Source organism: Carex rostrata, chromosome 1, assembly GCF_964058835.1.
Source record: "Carex rostrata chromosome 1, lpCarRost1.2, whole genome shotgun sequence".
NCBI lineage: Eukaryota > Viridiplantae > Streptophyta > Magnoliopsida > Poales > Cyperaceae > Carex > Carex rostrata.
Genome location: NC_135918.1, coordinates 13,929,774 through 13,948,738, shown reverse-complemented (window position 1 = coordinate 13,948,738; position 18,965 = coordinate 13,929,774). Strand labels below are relative to the sequence as shown.

The following is an 18,965-nucleotide window of genomic DNA, read 5'->3' as shown; positions in this document are numbered from 1 at the left end:
CAAAAATATATTTTTTTTATTTTTTTTGTTGCATATATTACAAGAGAGAAGGTTGACACCTTTTATACATTTACATTTCTATTTTACCGTTGGTACATGGTACCTAACGGTACAGTCACTTAATTTTTCTAATTACACTTTAACCCTTTTTTCCTTATTTTACATTTCTACCCTTATATTTTCAATTATTCTCAACAAGTTCAATGAAAATGATGGATATCCGACTGAAAGTAAAATCATGGAATCACTTATGCTAAGCTATTACCATATGCCAGCCCCATTGAAACTCTGTTTTGCTTACTGTGCCATTTTTCCCAAGGGATGTGAAATAGACAAAGAGCAGTTGATCCGGCAGTGGATTGCTTTGGGTTTCATTCAACCGACAAATGGGTGTTCCACATTGGACAAAATTGCTGAAGAAAATGTAAATGACCTTTTATGGATGTCATTCCTTCAATATTCTCCTTTGCAAAATAATAAGAAAAGAGTACTCTGCATGCATGACTTGGTGCATGACCTTGCCAGCTCTGTTGCTGGAGATGAGGTTCATATTGTAGATGCCAGGAAAGAAAACTGTTCAACCGTAAGTAAGTACTGTCGATACATATTGATGATAAATTTTAGAAACCCATTGGCTATTTCTAAAGTTGTACCTAAAAGAGCAAGGTCGCTCCATTTTAAAGATTGCACTCTGCTCAAGGTTCCTAACAAGATACTCTCAAACAGTAAATATTTGCGTATCATTAATTTGAGTGGCTGTTGCAACAAGAAGATAGCCCCTTCCATCAACGATCTAAAACACCTAAGTTACCTTGATGCTTCACATCTACCACTTATAGCATTCTCTATCCCTCGTGGTAGCGTGAATAAACTCCAATATTTAGATCTACATGGTTGCTCTAAGCTTAATGTGTTACCTGAGTCGATAGGTAATCTTAAATCATTGCAATATTTAGACCTATCAGGTTGTACAAACCTTCAGAGGCTACCTGAATCTGTTGGAAACCTTGTAAAACTTCAATTCTTGGGTCTCTCAAGTAATCATGAACTCACAGAGCTGCCAATATCAATCAGCAGGCTTAAGGAATTACTCCATCTAAACCTGTCTGATTGTCATAACCTTCAAATTTTGACAGATTTTGTAGGCAACCTTAGGAAAGTTCAAATTTTGGATGTGTCATGGTGCCGCAGTCTTCAGAGGTTGACTGAGTCAATTGTTAAGCTTATAGACTTGCAACATCTGGACATATCAAATTGTGATCACATTAAATTGCTACCAGAACTTTTGGGAAACCTCTACAAACTCAAGAGTTTGAATATGTCAGGCTGTATAGAGATTGATTTATTACCTGAATCAATCACCAAACTCAGCAACTTGCTAAGCCTTGATCTCTGTGATTGCAGTGGCCTTCAAATACTTCCAGAATCACTTGGCAATCTAAGTAAACTTGAGCTTCTGGACATATCTAATTGCAGTGACCTACACATCTTGCCTGAGTCTTTGGGAAACCTCATGAATTTGGAACAGCTAAACTTATCATCTTGTCACAAACTTGAGGAGCTTCCCAAGACCATTGGCAACCTATGTAAATTGCGCTATCTAAACTTGTCCTGGTGTCATGGCCTTCGGATGTTGCCCGAATCATTTAATAATCTTGTGAATTTAGAAAATCTTGACCTATCATATTGTCGCAGTCTCAATAAGCTTCCCGAAATAGTTGACACTAATTCCAAGCTGCAGAAGTTGAACCTCTTAGGTTGTACCAGCCTAAAGCAATCAACAACAGGAATTGAGAAATTCGTTAATACTAGCATGTCAGGCATAGTGCAAAAGCTGCCTCAATTATTTGAGTGTAAAGAAATGGAAGAAGGTGCTGATGGTAATAACTGTAGTATTGTACAGCTTGGGAACCTTAACCAATCTCAAGGTATAATACGGATTACTCATCTTGAGAAAGTACATAGGCCAGAGGATGGTGAAAAGGCAAAATTATGTGAAAAGCAGAGGCTGCGCTCATTAACACTAGAATGGACTACATATCCTACTCGTGCCCCAGAGAGCACAACGATGGATGAAATCATTTTGGAAAAATTGAAGCCGCATCAAAATCTCGAGCTCCTGACTATAGATGGTTATTCAGGAAATAAATTCCCCAGTTGGACAATGGAATTGACATCCTCTCTTCCTAACCTGGTTCAAATTCAATTGTGTAATTTAGCCAAGTGTGAGCAGCTCCCTTCATTTGAGAAACTGCCCAACTTGGAAGCACTGGAGGTACAAAATGGGCCTAATATTAAAAAAGTGGATAAAGATGCATCTGGAGGAAATCTTTCATTCAGAAAATTACGAGAACTCATTCTAAGAGACATGCCTAACCTCATGGTGTGGAGAACAGCATCGTCTTCAAAGTACGACGGGCCCATGTTCCCCAAACTTAAAAGGGTTAAGATAAAGAAATGCCCCAAATTGCAGTTCCAACCATTTCTCCCTGACGGTGCAAATTTTGCAATAATAGAAAGTAGCAGGCTGCTGGGATCACCAGAGAGAAAAGTGCCTTTGAGGTCACGTACTTCCTGGTTAAAAATAGAAAACTGTGATTCTTATCTTAAATGGAGCATGCTTAGCTAACTTGTTAATGTAGAGTACCTAGAAATTAGCAAGTGCAATGAGCTGATAACCTTGCCAGAGGGTGTTCGAGCCCTGACATCTTTGAAGTACTTGTGCATAAGTTCTTGCATGAATCTGGTTATGCTACCAGAATGGCTGGACAGGATTAGCACATTACAGAGGTTGTGGATAAGAGGATGTGACCATCTAGCTGATGTAACAATCATAAAAAAAGAAGATGACTATCCAAGTGTTAAAATTCCTGCAGGTATGTATCTTTATGACTTTTATCTAATAAGTTTAGTGATAATCTACACTTCCCACACCGCCCTGTTAATACTGGTATTGTAAGTAGGTTATACTGGAAAAGTTGCTAATTGGTACCTAGAACTTGTTGGCAACTGTGTGGAATTCCATAAAGCAACTTTTTGGACACCTCACTAGTATGTGGAAATGCAAGCAGTTTTGGCTAGTCAAATAGACTATAGAAATTCAATTTTACTCCACTAATAGGTGATTAATCGAACAAAATATATGTATATATGAGAAAGATATAGAGTTCACTCTCCAATAATGTACTGTACATCTCTGGACAGGTATTTGGAAGGGCACGCAATCTAACAGGGATAAGATTTTGCCAGGAACGGCAGAGTATTCCTCCTCGGAGCTGCCTACAAAACCTACAAATGGAGAACCCTGTATGAAATCAAATTAATTTTTGATTTGACTATATAAACAAACAAAAGACAGATAGCAAAATGCTACTTTTGTGTGTTCAGTTTTGCCCTTGATCATTTAATTGTCTATTTTCTGCTATGAGGATATGATGAAAAGAATAAATAATGCCTAGTGTAGTGTAAACACAGTATGGAATAATGATTTATCCATGGCATGTTTTCTGGACAGGTTACAGTGAAGATATTATGCAAGACAACCTGGATGCGACTGAAGAGCATTTCCGAATCAAGCCTTCCAAGCCTAGAGAAGAACTCAGTATGAAATCCAATTAAGATTTGATTTGACTATATAAATAAACAAAGAACCATATAGTAACTGCTACTTTTTGTCGGTTTCAATTTTCTGCTGGATCATTTGATGTGTAATTTGTTTTTAGGAAAAAAAAGAAGAAAAAATCCCTAGTAAGAAGAAGTGGATGTAGGATGGAAGCATTACTTTTTAAATATAATATATGGCATGTTTCTGTACAGGTGACCAGGAAGAAACTATGCAAGACAAGCTGGATGAGACTGCAGAACATTTCCGACTCAAGCCTTTGAGGCCTAAAAACGATACTATTATACTAGGATTGAAATCCAATTAATACTTGAACTGACTACTTGGAGAAAAATATAGTAATTTAAAATTCCAATTTTATCCCTGATCATTTATTCATTTGATTTTGGTGTGTAATTTGCTATGGGGGAAAATGAAAGGCACAAAGAATGTCTGGAAAGAAGTGTGAACATATAATGGAAGCACTGCTCTTTTAAATAATTTATGGCATGCTTTTGCACAGGTGATAGCGGAGATATTACCAAAGATAATCTGGATAAGACTGTGGAGCATTTTCGATACAAACCCTTCAAGCCTAGAGGAATGCTTGGTATGATCCAATTAAGATTTGATTTTACTATATTAACAAACAAAAGGAACATATAGTTACAGCTACATGTGTCAATTTCAAATTATATCTCTGACCGTTTGATTTCGTCCATTATTTCCTAGGAGAAAGACAAAATAAATAAGCATAAAGAATGCCTAGCAGTGAAGTATGAACAAGTATGGAAGCACAGCCTTATTAATTTATCTATGACATTTTTTCTGGACAGATGACAGTGCAGATACGTAAACCAAGCTGGAGAAGGCTGAACATTTCTAGTTCAAGCCTTGCAAGCCTACAGACTAAGTGGTCTGTATTGAATCCAATTAAGATTTGATTTAAACATATAAGCAAACAAAAGAAATATACAATAATTGGTACTTGGTGTATTCCAGTTTGTCCCTGATCATTTGATTTTAGTCATCTGCTAGAAGGAAAAAAATAAATAGCATAAACAACACCTAGTTGAAGTACTCATGTTTTTATTGACAAGTGACAATGGAGATACTATGCAAGCCAAGCTGAACAAGGCCAAGGAGTATTTTCTATTGAAGCCTCTCAAGCCTTCAAGAAGATCTTTAAGTTTCAGATGAGTATTTGTATGTAAATTATTTTTTTATGGTCAACTGATTTACTATTTTAGGTGTAATATGTTCAGCGTACTACCATCATTTATTTTGAAGGGGGTGGGGGTTCTCATTTTGGAGCAATACAATGAGGCATTATCAGCCAGCAGCATGTTGGTGCCAGTGTCAGTGTTGCAATTTGGCAAAGTCCCCCACTCTTTTTAGAAAAAATATTTAACAGTTTTTTACTCTATTACAGGAAGTTTGAACTATACAAATGTAAATAAGAAAAGAAAAAGAAGAGTTGTTTGGCCCGTCATTTATAATCATGGTTCCACCAATGCTGGTAGTATGCGATAGTGAGGTTTCAATACAAGACCTGAACATTCTGGTGTCAAAATTAAATCAAGCATGGTAATATTTAATCGGTATATTGTGGTCATGAATTGAAGAAGAAATGATAATAAACTAAGAACCCTAACCCAAAGAAGAAGAAATTGAAGTGAATTTTGAAAAAAATGGAAATTCTCTTACGGGTCCAGAGAATAGCCATATCCAAACAAGAAATTTCACAAATCCATCCTAGGTCATCATCGAAACCAAATAAAAAACCAATAAGCTAAAACATTAGAGTTAGGGTTTTGCTTTATTGAAAGAAATCGGAAAACCTCACCTGATGCTTGCCGAAAGCAAACGACGACTCAGAAATGCCGATTTCTTTGACACCTAACTCATTATTGCTAAATCTCGTCTCCGTTGCCTTACCCATAACAGAGATCGAACTCGAATTAGGTCACACAAGATCAACAAAGGAGACGATATTTAGCAATAAGAGTCTGGTATCAAAATAATTTCTAAAGAGGAATGCAGGACGGTAGGAGTTATTGGCTCGATTGCTGCAGGAGCTTCGAGTAGTTCCCCAATAAAGGCTCTACGTTATCGGCCATCTATCCCTCTCGATCGTTCTCTCTCTCTTCAGCCAATCGCTGAGAGAAGAATTATGTCGTCGTGGGAGGCGAGGCGAAGAGAAGAAGAGAGGCGGCGACAATATCCGTTTCTCTCTCATAAAAATGTGGAACCCACTTGTCAGAGAGCCTGTAGCGGATTCTGCTCATATGCAGTACGCGGAGGATCAGGGATCAATTAGTCCCACATGATAACTGATAAAATTTTGTAGGAATTGACGAATTGTAAAACTCGGATGACGGAGAGTGCGTATCCTCTGAGATATCTCAACTTTTGCGTGACCGACGTGTCCGGTGCCTATTCGGGGATGATGTAGGGTCAGTATTATGTGTGCTTTGAGATTCGTGCAGAACGCATTTAAACGGTTGGGATTTTCCATAAAGTCACGCAAAGTTTGAGATATCTCAGAGGATACGAATTCGATGAGGGATGTACCAGATTGGAAAAGGAGTAGTGGAGTACCGTTCTCCAAATCGCGTCAAACTTGACGAGACTTGCTTAGATAATTCATGAACGGATTTTAATATAAATCGCCCGCACGAATATCAAAGTGAAGTGAATCGAACGGTTTTGGCTGTGCAATAGATTGTTTATCCGAATAGTTATCCCTGACCCTTCGGTTGTATTTAATCCCATACTAAAGATAAGCTGTTGTGCATTTAATAATACTAAACATTCTTCTCAATAAACAAAAGCAATTAAAGGCTTTATCATATGAGTATATAAAAGAACACTGATAAAATTTCCAAAGTGTGAGATGCAACGGTTTTGAATAAGGTGATTCATGCTAGAATTACTTCATAAAACAACCAAAACAAAAGGATATGGGAAACTACTAGCAGATGTTCATAAACATAAGTTGTAGACATAATCACATAAAGCTTCATATTAAAATCACATGTGCCCCATACCGGCACTTATTGTATATCCGTTAGACTAAAGGTTATAAAATTAACTTTCAACCTTTTTCCTCTACTTTTCATCAACGACTAACCTATTTCTCCTGTTTACAATAATGAGGCGGGTCACCATTTCCCACAATGCAACTCACCTCACACCTTTCTGCATATCGGCACTGTGCCCGTTGTGTTGACCACCCAAATCCACACGTCAATTCAGTGGCCTCCTCCTAATTTTGGGCCATATACTTCATCCCTTGTAAAATTCCAAAAGCCCAAAATGACAGCCCATCATTCCTTTTCAGATTGGGCTCTGTTTAATCTGAAGTGCCCTGTTTTATACTTGAAGATGTTCCAAACAACAATTAGAATTTTCAACTGTGTTAGAGAATGCCGAAGCATATCTAGCGGCTATTCGTACCCAATGCCTTGCCTTGCCTTGCCTTGCCTTGCCTTGCCTTGCATGCTTTCGTTGTCTCGCGGGTATTCGTATAATTAGAGAAAATCATGCAGGATTCTTACAAGTGTCCTGATAGGCCTACAGTAGCATGCCTATCGCTATCAGCATTGCTGCGAGATGAAGTACTGCATCTGCATGGCCAAGATGCTCTGCATGATTGGCAAATCAGAAATCACTTAGTAATGAACGCATATATATCAATGATTGTCACAGTCCGTGTCCCCCTCCGGTATCTTAGGTACAATTTAAAAAAATGGACAGTCCATATTAATTCCAGTTGGGCATAACTAGGGGTGCAAACGGGTCGGATATTACCCGTCCGAATCCGGATCCGTATCCGAATTTTTGCGGATTCGGATATTCGGATACGGATAGTTGCGGATTCGGATACGGATAAGGATTTTTTTATGCGGATTCGGATACGGATACGGGTTGAGTTTCGGAATCGGATACGGATAATTATCCGGATCCGGATATTTTAATTTTTCGGATATCCGGATAGGAATATGCTAGCATGATATGCATAGCATAGAACCCCTCCATGCAACGGCTTGGATTTCGAGTTTTCAAAATCCTAATGGTCGATCCGAACCGTTCATCTTGTTCTCCATATTAATATGTATTTGGAGACCAAATTTTATATTTTTTGGAATTTGTTTTCTATTTCTTTAGATTTATTGAAAATTGCTGTTTTCAGCAAATCTGGACCATAAAAAAACAGCAATTTTCAATAAATCTAAAGAAATAGTAAAAAAATTTCAAAAAATATAAAATTTGGTCTCCAAACATATATTAATATGGAGAACAAGATGAACGGTTCGGATCGACCATTAGGATTTTGAAAACTCAAAATCCGAGCCGTTGCATGGAGGGGTTCTATGCTATGCATAGCATGCTAGCATATTCCATCCGGATATGTTAAGATTTGAGAAAAAAAATTTGTGTCTATTTATCTTTTGTATTAAAATATCTTTTGTGTTGGTATTTTTAATTAAAGTTATAGTTATGTTGGTGAATTTTAGTTAATCAGATATATATTTTGTAATGGTGTAACAAGTTAATTAGATATATATTTTGAATTAGAAATCCGAATTATATCCGTATCTGTATTCGTATCCAAAAATATCCAATCCGTATCTGTATCCGTTTAATATCCGATCCGTATCCGGTTACTATCCGATCCATATCCGTATCCGAAAAAAAAATACGGATACGGATATGGGTTGAGCACTATCCGATCCGTATCCGATCCGTTTGCACCCCTAGGCATAACTCAATTGGAGCCAGTTGAGACCGTAGGGGGTATGCTTTGAGATTCGTGCCACGTGAAAAGAAGGGTCTAAATTTGTGACTTGCACTATCTGGGCTGATCCGGATAACAGTCACCGTCTTAATTTAATATTATTTTCTTGTGGATAAAGATAAATAGGAAATAACTACTTCAATTAACAAAGGGATGTAGGTTAGTACTTAGTAGGGACCATAACTTACTTTTGAGAAATTTGGAATAATTATATAAGGACCCAAAATTTGGGATAATTATATAAGGGTAAAGCAGTAAGAAAAAGTTAGAAAGTTGAGGTTTATAAACCTCCAATTTCAAATTTAAATAAAAATAAAATATTTTTATGGGTAGTAGTAACTGAATGTATATCTTTAGAGAGGAGGGTTCAAATGCCTCCATTTTTTGTGCCCCATCATATCTTTATTTTTAAAAACTTTAATAATTTAAAATTTAAAAGTCAAAATAAAACCGTTGGATATGATATACATAATTTTATCTATACATGTGCAAAAAATTATGACATCTCAATTTTATTTTAGTTGTCATCAAGAGCTTGTAACCTAAAATATTTTTATTTAAATTTGAAAGTGGAGGTTTAAGAGAAAATAACATAGATCACATCTAACGGTTTTATTTTGACGTTAAAATTTTTGAGTTATTAAAGTTTTAAAAAATAGAGGTATGATGAAGACATTTGAACCTTCCTCATCTTTAGATATTAATTTAGTGCACACGTGTTTAATAATAATTATAGAAATTTCTAGTATAAAACGAAGATATTTGTGTAATTCATTTGACAAATGAAATAAATAAAACAATAATCAGGACCAATGTGAAAATCACGCAAAATCTCTTTTGACCCACACATTTTTTTCACGATATTTTCGTGAGAAGGAAATCTGGACGCGCTTTGAGTTGATATTGTGAGCCATACAAGTGGGAAAGTATCATCTGTGGAATTTTTTCGTGCAGAGCTATGTGAAACTTTTAATTTGGTCCGTTCGTTTCGAATTGGACGGATCAGATCAGATTTTGTCTGAATTTTAAAAAAACTCAAAATTTAGTGAACCCTTAATTCAGTCCGTCCAATCCGAAATAAACGGATCGGATTAAAAGCTCTGCACGGAAAAACTTCACAGAGAATAGCGTCCCCATACAAGTAAGCAAGTAATTTGATATAGCAATTAATTCTTTGACTTGTAGGCCAGGTCATGAACGTGACTGTAGGCCAGCGCACTAGACAATTAAAGAAGGTAATGCATTGTTTTTAGTTAGCTTGATTTGTTTCCTATTTGGTTAGATAGTGATATTGTTAAAATAGAAAAATATAATAAAAGATAGATTTTATTTTCTCTTTCCAGAAAGGCATAAGGGCCAGCATTTATTTAAGTCCTAATCATGTCCAAAAAATTATTCTGATGTAAGAAAAAATATATTTAAAAAAAAATAAAGAGTAGAGAGGGTTGGTAGGAGTGTGATGTTCATCTTTGTTTTATTTATATTTTTGTACAGACTTAATTTTCTACCAGTAAGACTGGTCAATTATATATTATTTTTCCTTTCCCAATGAAGTGCTCTACTGACTACTGTTCATTTCTTCATTAGAGTCTCCTCCTCTCAAAAAATAGAAGCCAGCCATTCTGTTAAGATCCCAAAGCCAAAAACCAATTATCCCCTCGGAAATCAAGTATCTACGCGAAGCTACTTATTGGATTGTAAGTGTTTCTCTTGTTTAATTTTCTAAGAGCATCTCCATTCCAGAAATATATTAGAAACTTAGAAATAGGTATACTATTAATTTCTAACCTATTAAGTAACTTAATTGCTAACAATTATATCTATCTCTAGTTATTTTTTTTCTTAATTAGTTTCCTGACTGAGTTAGAAGAACTTGGATACGATTTGGGGCTCCGATCTCTTTTGATTGTAGCTTATATATATTTTCTTATGGTTCAAACTGACTTGGATCGTTGTAAATTATCTTAAATACTAAATAGTTCTAATTATCAACCTCAAAAGAAAATGTTCTAATAATCGATTAATTTGCTATTGGGAGTCTCGATCTGCATGATTTGATCACATAAATCAAAGCATCCTAACCATATCTTGGAAAATCGGCCGATTCTGAGTTGAATCAGCCAAGTTGGAGTGGAATCCGCCGGGGGCAAGCCAATTTTGTTACGGTTTTGACCGGTTTATCTCATATTCAACCTATTTTGGCGATATTATTGTTAGAGCAATCTCAATTTTAGTCTAGATAGCAAAGAAAGTACAAATCGGGAATAAAAGAAAGAATAAGAGGGAGAAAAGAAGGAACTTCTGACAATGGGACCCGTCAATTTAAACCTCTGTTATTTAACCTTTCTAAGTTAATAAATAAATTTATGAGCAAATGGTTAATTTTTTTTATATATTAAAAATATTAGTTCTTTTATTTATAAAACAAAAATTCTATTTTGTTGCAATTTTTTTTATTTCTTGTATTCTACAACGTATTTAATTTTATATGTATGTAACATTTGTATTTTTTTTGTAATAATTAAGAGAATAAACAAGTGTGATCAAGTTGTAATTCTATTTAATCTAGTTAAAAAAAAATATTGATATGCATTTTAAAATTTATCTTTTATCAAATATGTAATATTTTATTTTTGTTTTCTTTTTTACTCTATGTGAGAATTCATTATAGGCTACCTGTTGACTTTTAAATATTTGAATTTATTATTATTTTAATGGAATATTTGAGCTTAATTTTTTGAACTAACATAATTTTTCAACAAATTATATTTTACAATTTCTTATTCTTATTTTTTAGTACAAACAAGCTTTCTTTTTTTAAAAAAAAAATCCGAGTTTCCGGTTTGATTCGGTCGATTACCACCGATTCACCCAATTCTGATTCCGATTCCGGATTTCAGTTGATGATCCTAACTTTTATTTGTTGTGTTTCTTACTTTCAGCATAAAAAAAATAAAGGGAAAAAGCTTGTACATCTCTGTTTTTCTCTTCGTTGGACAGTGAAAATCCCATTTTATTCCTCCTTTGGTTATAAAAGCAACTTCTTTTGCTTCAATTCAATTCAAAGAAGGCGGAGATAACCAAAAAAAAAAAAGAACTTTGCTTCTTACTTCGCTACTTATCTAATCCTTTCCTTGTGGTTGATAACCGTAACAGGGGAGAATGATATTGTGGGAAAAGGCACTAGAATTTTTGGCGTCAATTATTGGCCAATCTGTTATTGATGCTTGGAGTAGTAGCAATGATGTTGATAGTCACCTCTCAGAACTTCGTGTGGCACTGCCTAAGGCACAGCTGCTAATCGAGAGAGCCGAATGCTGGCGATTACCTAAATACAATCCAATAGACAAGCATCTTTCCCTGCTAAAAGATTCCGTCTACGAAGCCGAAAGCATAGTTGGTGAATTGCAGTACCAAAGTTTGAAGCATAAAGTCGAAAAGAGCTTTCCATGTCCTCAAATTTTTCGGAACTGGATAGAGAACTGGATGAGAGATTTCCCGACCAAAGTAAAATTGGGTCGTGATAGGCTTACTAACGTCTATAATGAAATGAAAGAAATCTGTGACAGTCGTGGTATACCAGAAAATCCCAACCAATTTAGCCAAACTGCTAGACCGATTACAAGTACATTTCTTAATACATCTAATGTGTATGGGCGTGATAAAGAGTTGAATAAAGTGATTTGTAAAATGAGAATTCCCAGTTCTGGATGTGGTAAAAGGAAGAGAGAGAAACGAGTGAGTGTGTCTAAGCTAGATATTGGGGAGAGTAGCAGCAGAATGGATAAGAAATGGAATGTATCAGTATTATCTATAGTTGGCATGGGAGGTGTCGGGAAAACTACCCTTGCTCAAATGGTCTGCAATCAAAAAACTGTAAAGTCGTACTTTGATCTAATTATGTGGGTTTGCGTCTCTGATAATTTTGATTCGGTAAGGTTAACTAAAGAAATGATTGAGAGTGCCACTAAAAATAGAAAAGAGTTCAATCTTACTAATTTAAATGAACTGCAAAAAGATCTCCAAAAGAGATTAAATTCCAAGAAATTTTTGCTAGTTCTTGATGACATTTGGAGCAAAGACTGGCAACGTCTATTGGCACCAATGGAAGGAGCATCTGAAGGAAGTATAGTACTGGTGACAGCTAGGGATCCTGAATGTGTGAAAATTCCAGGTACCAGTATAGGCTCCAGAGGTGTCATAAAATTGGAGGGTTTAGAAGAGCATATTTACTGGGAGTTCTTTAAGAGCTGTGCATTTGATTCGGTTGTCGAATCAAATAATATTAATCCAGAATTGGAGGTTATTGGTAAGGAAATTTGTAAAAGGCTAAAAGGATCTCCGCTTGCTGCCATAACAATCGGAGGTACTTTGAAAATCAACTCAGGTGTTGAACACTGGACGAATATCAAAGACAGTAAAATGTGGGAATTACAAAAAGAGGAACATGATATACTTCCCGTACTTCAATTGAGCTATCAATATTTACCCACTTATCTGAAAAAATGTTTCTCCTTTTGCTCACTCTTTCCCAAGGATTTTAAATTCACCCAATCTGAGTTAACAGAGTTTTGGATCATGCAAGGTTTTTTTGAACCTCTAGATAACGACAAAGAATTGAGAAGTCAGGCGAACAGTTACTTTGTTGACCTTGTAAGGAGAGGATTTTTCCAAACACTTGCACGTGGAAAAGATAATGAATATGTGATTCATGATCTGATGCACGATGTGTGCCTATCTATAACAAAAGATGAGTGCTTTTGCCTAGAAAATGGGCATTGTGAACAGAAAGTCTCTCTTGATATACGGCATGCATCGGTATTTAAAAAGAAATTATTAGCGGAGGAGCAAAAGGAGTTGTGCAAATATAAGAAATTGCTCTCTCTAAAGGTAGGTCCTAACAGTTGTTGCATTACTGGAATAGAAACCTGGTGCAATGTGCTTAGAAATATTCGGTCCTTATCTCTTGCAAGATGCAAAATAAAGAAGCTACCCGAAAACATTGGAAACCTCAAGCATCTTCAGTTTCTGGATATTTCTGGCACAAATGTTGAAACATTGCCGGAGTCCTTTTGTAACCTTTACAACCTCCAGTATCTAAACATGAGTGATTGCTCAAAGATTAAATACTTTCCTCAAGGATTCAACAATTTGGTAAATTTACAACTTTTCTATTTGCCGTTTCAAATGGTCTCCTTGCTAGAACGTTTTGAAAATATTGTTAAAGCAATCAAGCTTTACAACGTGAACCTTTACTTGCAAAATGAGAAAATTGAGATTTTAAAGAACATTTGCAAACTCAGTGGATCTTTGTGTTTACGCCAACTTGAATATGTTCCCAGCAAAGAAGCTGCTCAAAAAGCAGAACTGAACAATAAACCATTGATTAACCATTTGGAATTGATATGGTCTACTGATGAAAAACACGATACTGAGGTACTTGATGGTTTATGTCCCCATCATAATCTCAAAGAGTTGAAAATCGAAGGTTATAGAGGTAGAAATTTATCACCAAGTTGGTTGAAGGAAGAGTTTTTGCCAAATTTAACAGAAGTTGAGTTTAGTAATTGTAAGGTCTCAACTATCTCTCACCTCCCTTTGTTCATCACCAAATTAGTCATTGATGGGTTATCCCAACTAGAAAATCTTCAGAATTGTTTGGTGCCAAACCACCTGCCAGCACTAAAGCATATTCGGCTAACATGGTGCAAAAATCTGGAATCACTGTCAGTAGAATCATTTGGAGGATTTGTGTCCCTTGAGCAGCTGATAATTACTTCATGCCCCATGCTTAGAAGCCCAAATGCTATGGTCTTACCACCCTCTGTCAAGGGCCTTGAACTGGGAGATTGTGGTGACCTTGAAAAGTTGATTCCCAGTTGCTTGCAAAACCTCACTTCCCTTGAAACTTTGACTATACGTGATTGCGAACATTTGGTATCTATTCCAGCTGAGGTCACAAACAATCTTAAATCTCTATCTGAACTGCAATTGTGGAGCTGTCAGAACTTACAGTCGCTAGGGGGGCACCAGGTGTTTGCATCTCTAAAGGTAATCCGCATTTGGGGTTGTCCTAAGCTTCATGAGACTGGAGGTCGAAATATACATGGAAAACTGCCATCAGGTAATTCACAATCGCCATTCCATTCAGTGTTTCTTGAACAAATCTTTTCATTGGTGAAATAAGAATCAAGCATATATTAATTTTTTTCAGGTGATTTTGTTTACTTTGATTAATTTCAAAAACAGAGGAGTGTTCTGTTCATGAAGACAGACTCATTCATTTTCCTTCAAATATAACTCAACTTAATATTTATCGCACACTAGCTCTATTGTTCTTTTTCTTTTCTGTTTTGGTGTTTACTAATTTCTGTTAGCTACAAATGACAGTACTTTCCAATCTTCTTAAGATTTTCTACTACTTAATGTTCCAATAGAATATTACGGGGAAAAATAAAAGTTTCACGCAAGAACAATGTGTATATCCACCATAATATATATTGCTTTTTCTAATATACTAATCGAACTTCTAACTTCATATTTTAACAATTTTTAATATTACAGGTCTTCTGAAAGAATGGAGCTAAAGACAATATATACTGGCTTTAGCTCCAAAATGATAATTTAACAGGTATTCAGTGCTCTAGCGTATATATTTATCTAATTCAAAATCTATGAGACATTATAATGTCCAGAGTATATGCAAATTTTAATTTTCTCTAAAGGTTGGAAGGTTCGAAACTGGCGTATATCATTTTAATATTTGAGAAATGAATATTTGAAGCTAACTACATTAATTTATATCACACATAATAATCCCAACAAAAAGTTCTAGCTAGAAAATGATCGGATATGATGCGCAATGTTATATCAGAATATATTTGGTATACATGATGTGTTAATAATGAAACCTCTTTTTATAATTCATGTTAGACTTGATGTTCTTTCCTCTTTGATGGTGCATACGCAACATATTTGTGGCCTCTTTTTCTGCTTGGGCTTGTTATCACACTTTTACTTGAGCATTATTCCTGATTATGTACTCTTGGACGTATTCCATTTGTTTTGGTACTGGTGCTTTCGTTTTGTTTTCTTTTTTTGGTAATTCTATATAGTTATCTGTTGGAAGTCAACAATTCTTAGTGTGGGCCTGTTTGGCACTGATGGAATAGGGGAATTGAATGAAATTGTACATCTATTTTTGCCTAAGAGCAAAAAGGTGGGCTGGAATAGAAGGGGTGGAATAGAGTACTCTTCCTCTTTTCTCAATTCCAAGAGAAAGCTGAAATTGAAGAATTGGACTTAAAAGGGTTGGGAGTTGGGAGAATAGAGCATTTTTTCACTTTTTACTCTTATTTCGCTGATGTGGCACCTTGGTTCTCATTTAATATTGTTTCACCCTTCTTCTTCTTGCACGTTTTCAGAGGAGAAAAAACTTCTTTCTCCATCTACTTCGATCAAAATATCTGACGATTTGCTGAGAGATTTGCAAAACTAAAACTAGCATTGAAATGGACATGAATTCTTCTTTCAGATGAGATCTGCCTTGTTAAAGTAATTTTGATACTTCATAACTGTCACGCATGATGGCCTCTTTGTCGCTGCCAACTCGCTCCATGCCTCCGTCTCCAATTCACTAGAGCTGCTCCATCCAGTCTCCACAAGTACAAAGACTACTTTTTATTTCAATAAATTTGAAGCAGTATATTTTAAATGGATGGAAATTAAGTCGCATATTTGGTCCTCAATTCTAAAATTCTTACCCATGATGTTTTGTTGAAGCAGCATATTCACTGTGATATGGGATGCATGCTATGCAATGCTCCACTGGAGATGGCATTTAATTTGCTTTTTAGTTGCCCCTGTGCACGGGTAATTTTGAACATCCTATCACAGAGGCGAGGAGGCTGCTTACTGGTAATGAGTGACTCGATTCAAGAGACTTAAAATCTGATCAGAGAATAATGCAGTAACAGATGGGAGGTTAAGCAAAAACAAATGGATGTGCTGGTTTATTGGTACGATATGGATGATTTGGAAGCAGCGGAATGCCTTGGTATTAAGGGGCAAAATGGTACTAACATCCCGGGTGGTGGAGACCATAGAAAGAGAGGTTTCCATGTGGTTTAAATTTAGTTAAAATTCAGGGTCTTTTCTGAATAATGTAATTTATAGATTGAATGCGCATCTGGTACCAGTATTGGATCCTTAACGGGTTGGGGAATGGGACTGGTACAGTGAGACCTTGCAAGCTGTAATTAATTTTTGATTAAAAAGACATTCTATTATACTAAAAAATACAGAAAGTAGGTTGCAATTAAGGTATACCATAAGAAAACTACATTTCCAATTGTATTCTTGTCGAGCAAAGTTAGGTGTGATGTGATTACCAAGAGGGTTTGGTAAGTACAACTCTAAAAATATAACAAATCGGCTTCAAACAATAAATCCAAATCATTGAAATTCATGTACTTCATGAGTGATGCATGTACATGTAAAATTTTGAAAGTTTTGAACTCATTTGCTATAATGTCAAGCGGTCAAAGAAATGAACATTTTATAAATTATTTTATAAGTCATTTTATATATTTATTTTTCATCATTTCTTTGACCGCTTGATCTTGTAACAAATAAATTTGAAACTTTTACAATTTTGCATGTACATACATCACTCATGAAGTACATGGATTTCAACGGTTTGGATTCGTCATTTGAAACCGATGCAATATACTTTTGGAGTTGTGCTCACCAAAAGAGTTTGGTGAGCACATCACACCCTAGCTTTGCTCTTGTCTTTTATGTTACTGGTATTCATTGATGCAAATTGCCTAGAAAATTTTGGACCTGTTTTTCTCTATTAAACACTTGTTTTATTAATGTGTAAAATGATGACGATTTTTTGGACTATCACGAAGAGCTACGAGAACGGGAGGACGAGGAAGATGAAGAGTCAGATGAAGAGAATGATCCGACATACATACAATAAATAAATTATATTAATAACAATTTTGTATCAATAATCAAGTTCATATTTTATTTTAAAATAAGATTATATTAATAACATATTCATATCTCTATATTAATAATAAAAATTATTGAATAAGTAAAAATGTAAATTGTAGAAATTTTATTATTATAAAATTTAATTAATATTCATTCTTTAAGAAATATATCCATCATATTCCGTGTCCACCCCGCTTTTTATAATACTTTTGGCAGAAAGAAAAGGAAATGTAAACATGAACTCAGGGTTGTCAGGTCCCAAGCCTGAGTTCGAATCCGAAAACCGGGTCGAAGTAGAATGGTGAAGTTTTTCCTCTTTTTTTATGCTTGATTTAGACCATGATTGCATGATTTGCAATTCTTGGATATTATAGGGAATTGGGCCAGGGGGTTTGGATTCTATTTCAATTAAAAATTTCATAACCATCTCAATTAAGGGATGGAAAAAACAGAGTATGATACAATTTTCTTTCAAAAATAATTATCTATTGATAAAATAGTGCATAATATGAACAACTGGAGAAATACAATAGTGATGATTAAAGGACTAAAGTTGAAGTCCTTGAATCCAAACAATGATGTCTTGTTACAACCATCCCATGTGGTTAATTATACTAAGAAATGTGGACCGCCAACAGAGCACTTGAGGAAATTACCAGTAAAAAATAAAAACTGAAAGCAAAAAAAGATGGAATTGATCCGAGAGTACATAATCAGGAATAGTAATTATGAAGAAGTACGATAATGCAACAAAAGAGTACATTATGAGGAATATTAATTTAGCAAAAGTGTGAAAATGAAAATGGGGGGAGGGGGCTGGCGCACACAAATACACAAAAAAGCATTGTAACAAAAATTAGTGAAGATATCTGCCAATTGTTCTTTACTGTTTACATACGGTGTTTCAATTTTTTTAGATTGAACTTTTTTTCTTATGAAACGACAATCAACTTCGATGTATTTTGTTCTTTCATGAAAAACTGAATTTGATGCAATGTCTTGCCACATTGTTATCACAATGGGATGCTTGACTTGTATTCCCATATCTTGTAATTGCTTCAGCCAAATAAGTTCACTTGTTGGGATGTCATTGCCCGATATTTAGCTTCTGCTCTAGATCGTGCCACAACATTTTTTTTTCCAGGTTACTGAGTTGCCTCCAACAAACGTGCAATATCCAGCTATAAACCTTCTATCAGTACTGCCTACCCAATCAGCATCAGAGTGACCAAAAATAGTGTAATCATTGTTCTTTTTACATGCAAATTTCTTTTCATGAATTGACTAACTATAGTAACTGTATATGTAATATTGGGTCTGGTAACTGTTAGGTATATTAGTTTACTGATGAGTCCAAAATGAACTACTACTTATAAATTAATATACTTCTTATACCCTAACTCTACTACTTTCATTCGGATCACAAGCGCATAATCCTACCGTGTAGTATGATTGGGTATCGATCCACCGAGATATTGTATTAAATATTAAACAATTTATACTAGACTCTCAAGTTTATAAAAGTTTGAGGTGGTGACGCTAATTGTAATTAAGATACAG

General features: G+C 35.3%; 2 protein-coding genes across 7 annotated transcripts; both read left to right on the top strand.

The window, feature by feature from the left end:
- The first annotated feature begins 238 nt into the window (after nucleotides 1-238).
- Nucleotides 239-2,629, top strand: LOC144562895 (uncharacterized). Its single transcript, XM_078312279.1, has one exon. The coding sequence runs from the start codon at nucleotides 239-241 to the stop codon at nucleotides 2,627-2,629; it is 2,391 nt and encodes a 796-aa protein (XP_078168405.1).
- A 7,381-nt stretch (nucleotides 2,630-10,010) lies between these two features.
- LOC144559808 (putative disease resistance protein RGA4) lies at nucleotides 10,011-16,751 on the top strand. 6 transcript variants are annotated; one of them, XR_013513269.1, is made up of 4 exons: nucleotides 11,345-14,526; nucleotides 14,967-15,033; nucleotides 15,827-16,066; nucleotides 16,188-16,751. XR_013513269.1 is itself a non-coding variant. In XM_078308934.1 (3 exons), exons 2-3 carry the CDS (start codon nucleotides 11,565-11,567, stop codon nucleotides 14,987-14,989), a joined length of 2,985 nt encoding a protein of 994 aa, XP_078165060.1. In that variant the 5' UTR covers nucleotides 10,011-10,099; nucleotides 11,559-11,564; the 3' UTR covers nucleotides 14,990-15,126. The 6 variants fall into 6 exon arrangements, 5 of the variants coding, with proteins under 5 accessions (XP_078165060.1, XP_078165066.1, XP_078165085.1 ...); XM_078308934.1 differs by lacking the exons at nucleotides 15,827-16,066; nucleotides 16,188-16,751 and adding an exon at nucleotides 10,011-10,099 and having other exon boundaries at nucleotides 11,559-14,526; nucleotides 14,967-15,126; XM_078308940.1 differs by lacking the exons at nucleotides 15,827-16,066; nucleotides 16,188-16,751 and adding an exon at nucleotides 10,030-10,105 and having other exon boundaries at nucleotides 11,564-14,526; nucleotides 14,967-15,126.
- The last annotated feature ends 2,214 nt before the right edge of the window (nucleotides 16,752-18,965 follow it).

What these genes read in the sequence shown, in the direction of transcription:
- LOC144559808 (XM_078308959.1), top strand. Translation starts at nt 11,565, where the DNA reads ATGATATTGTGGGAAAAGGCACTAGAATTTTTGGCGTCAATTATTGGC. An exon ending in ACATGGAAAACTGCCATCAG is followed by an intron (nt 14,527 to 14,966) that starts GTAATTCACAAT and finishes TTAATATTACAG; the next exon opens with GTCTTCTGAAAGAATGGAGC.
- LOC144562895 (XM_078312279.1), top strand. Translation starts at nt 239, where the DNA reads ATGGAATCACTTATGCTAAGCTATTACCATATGCCAGCCCCATTGAAA.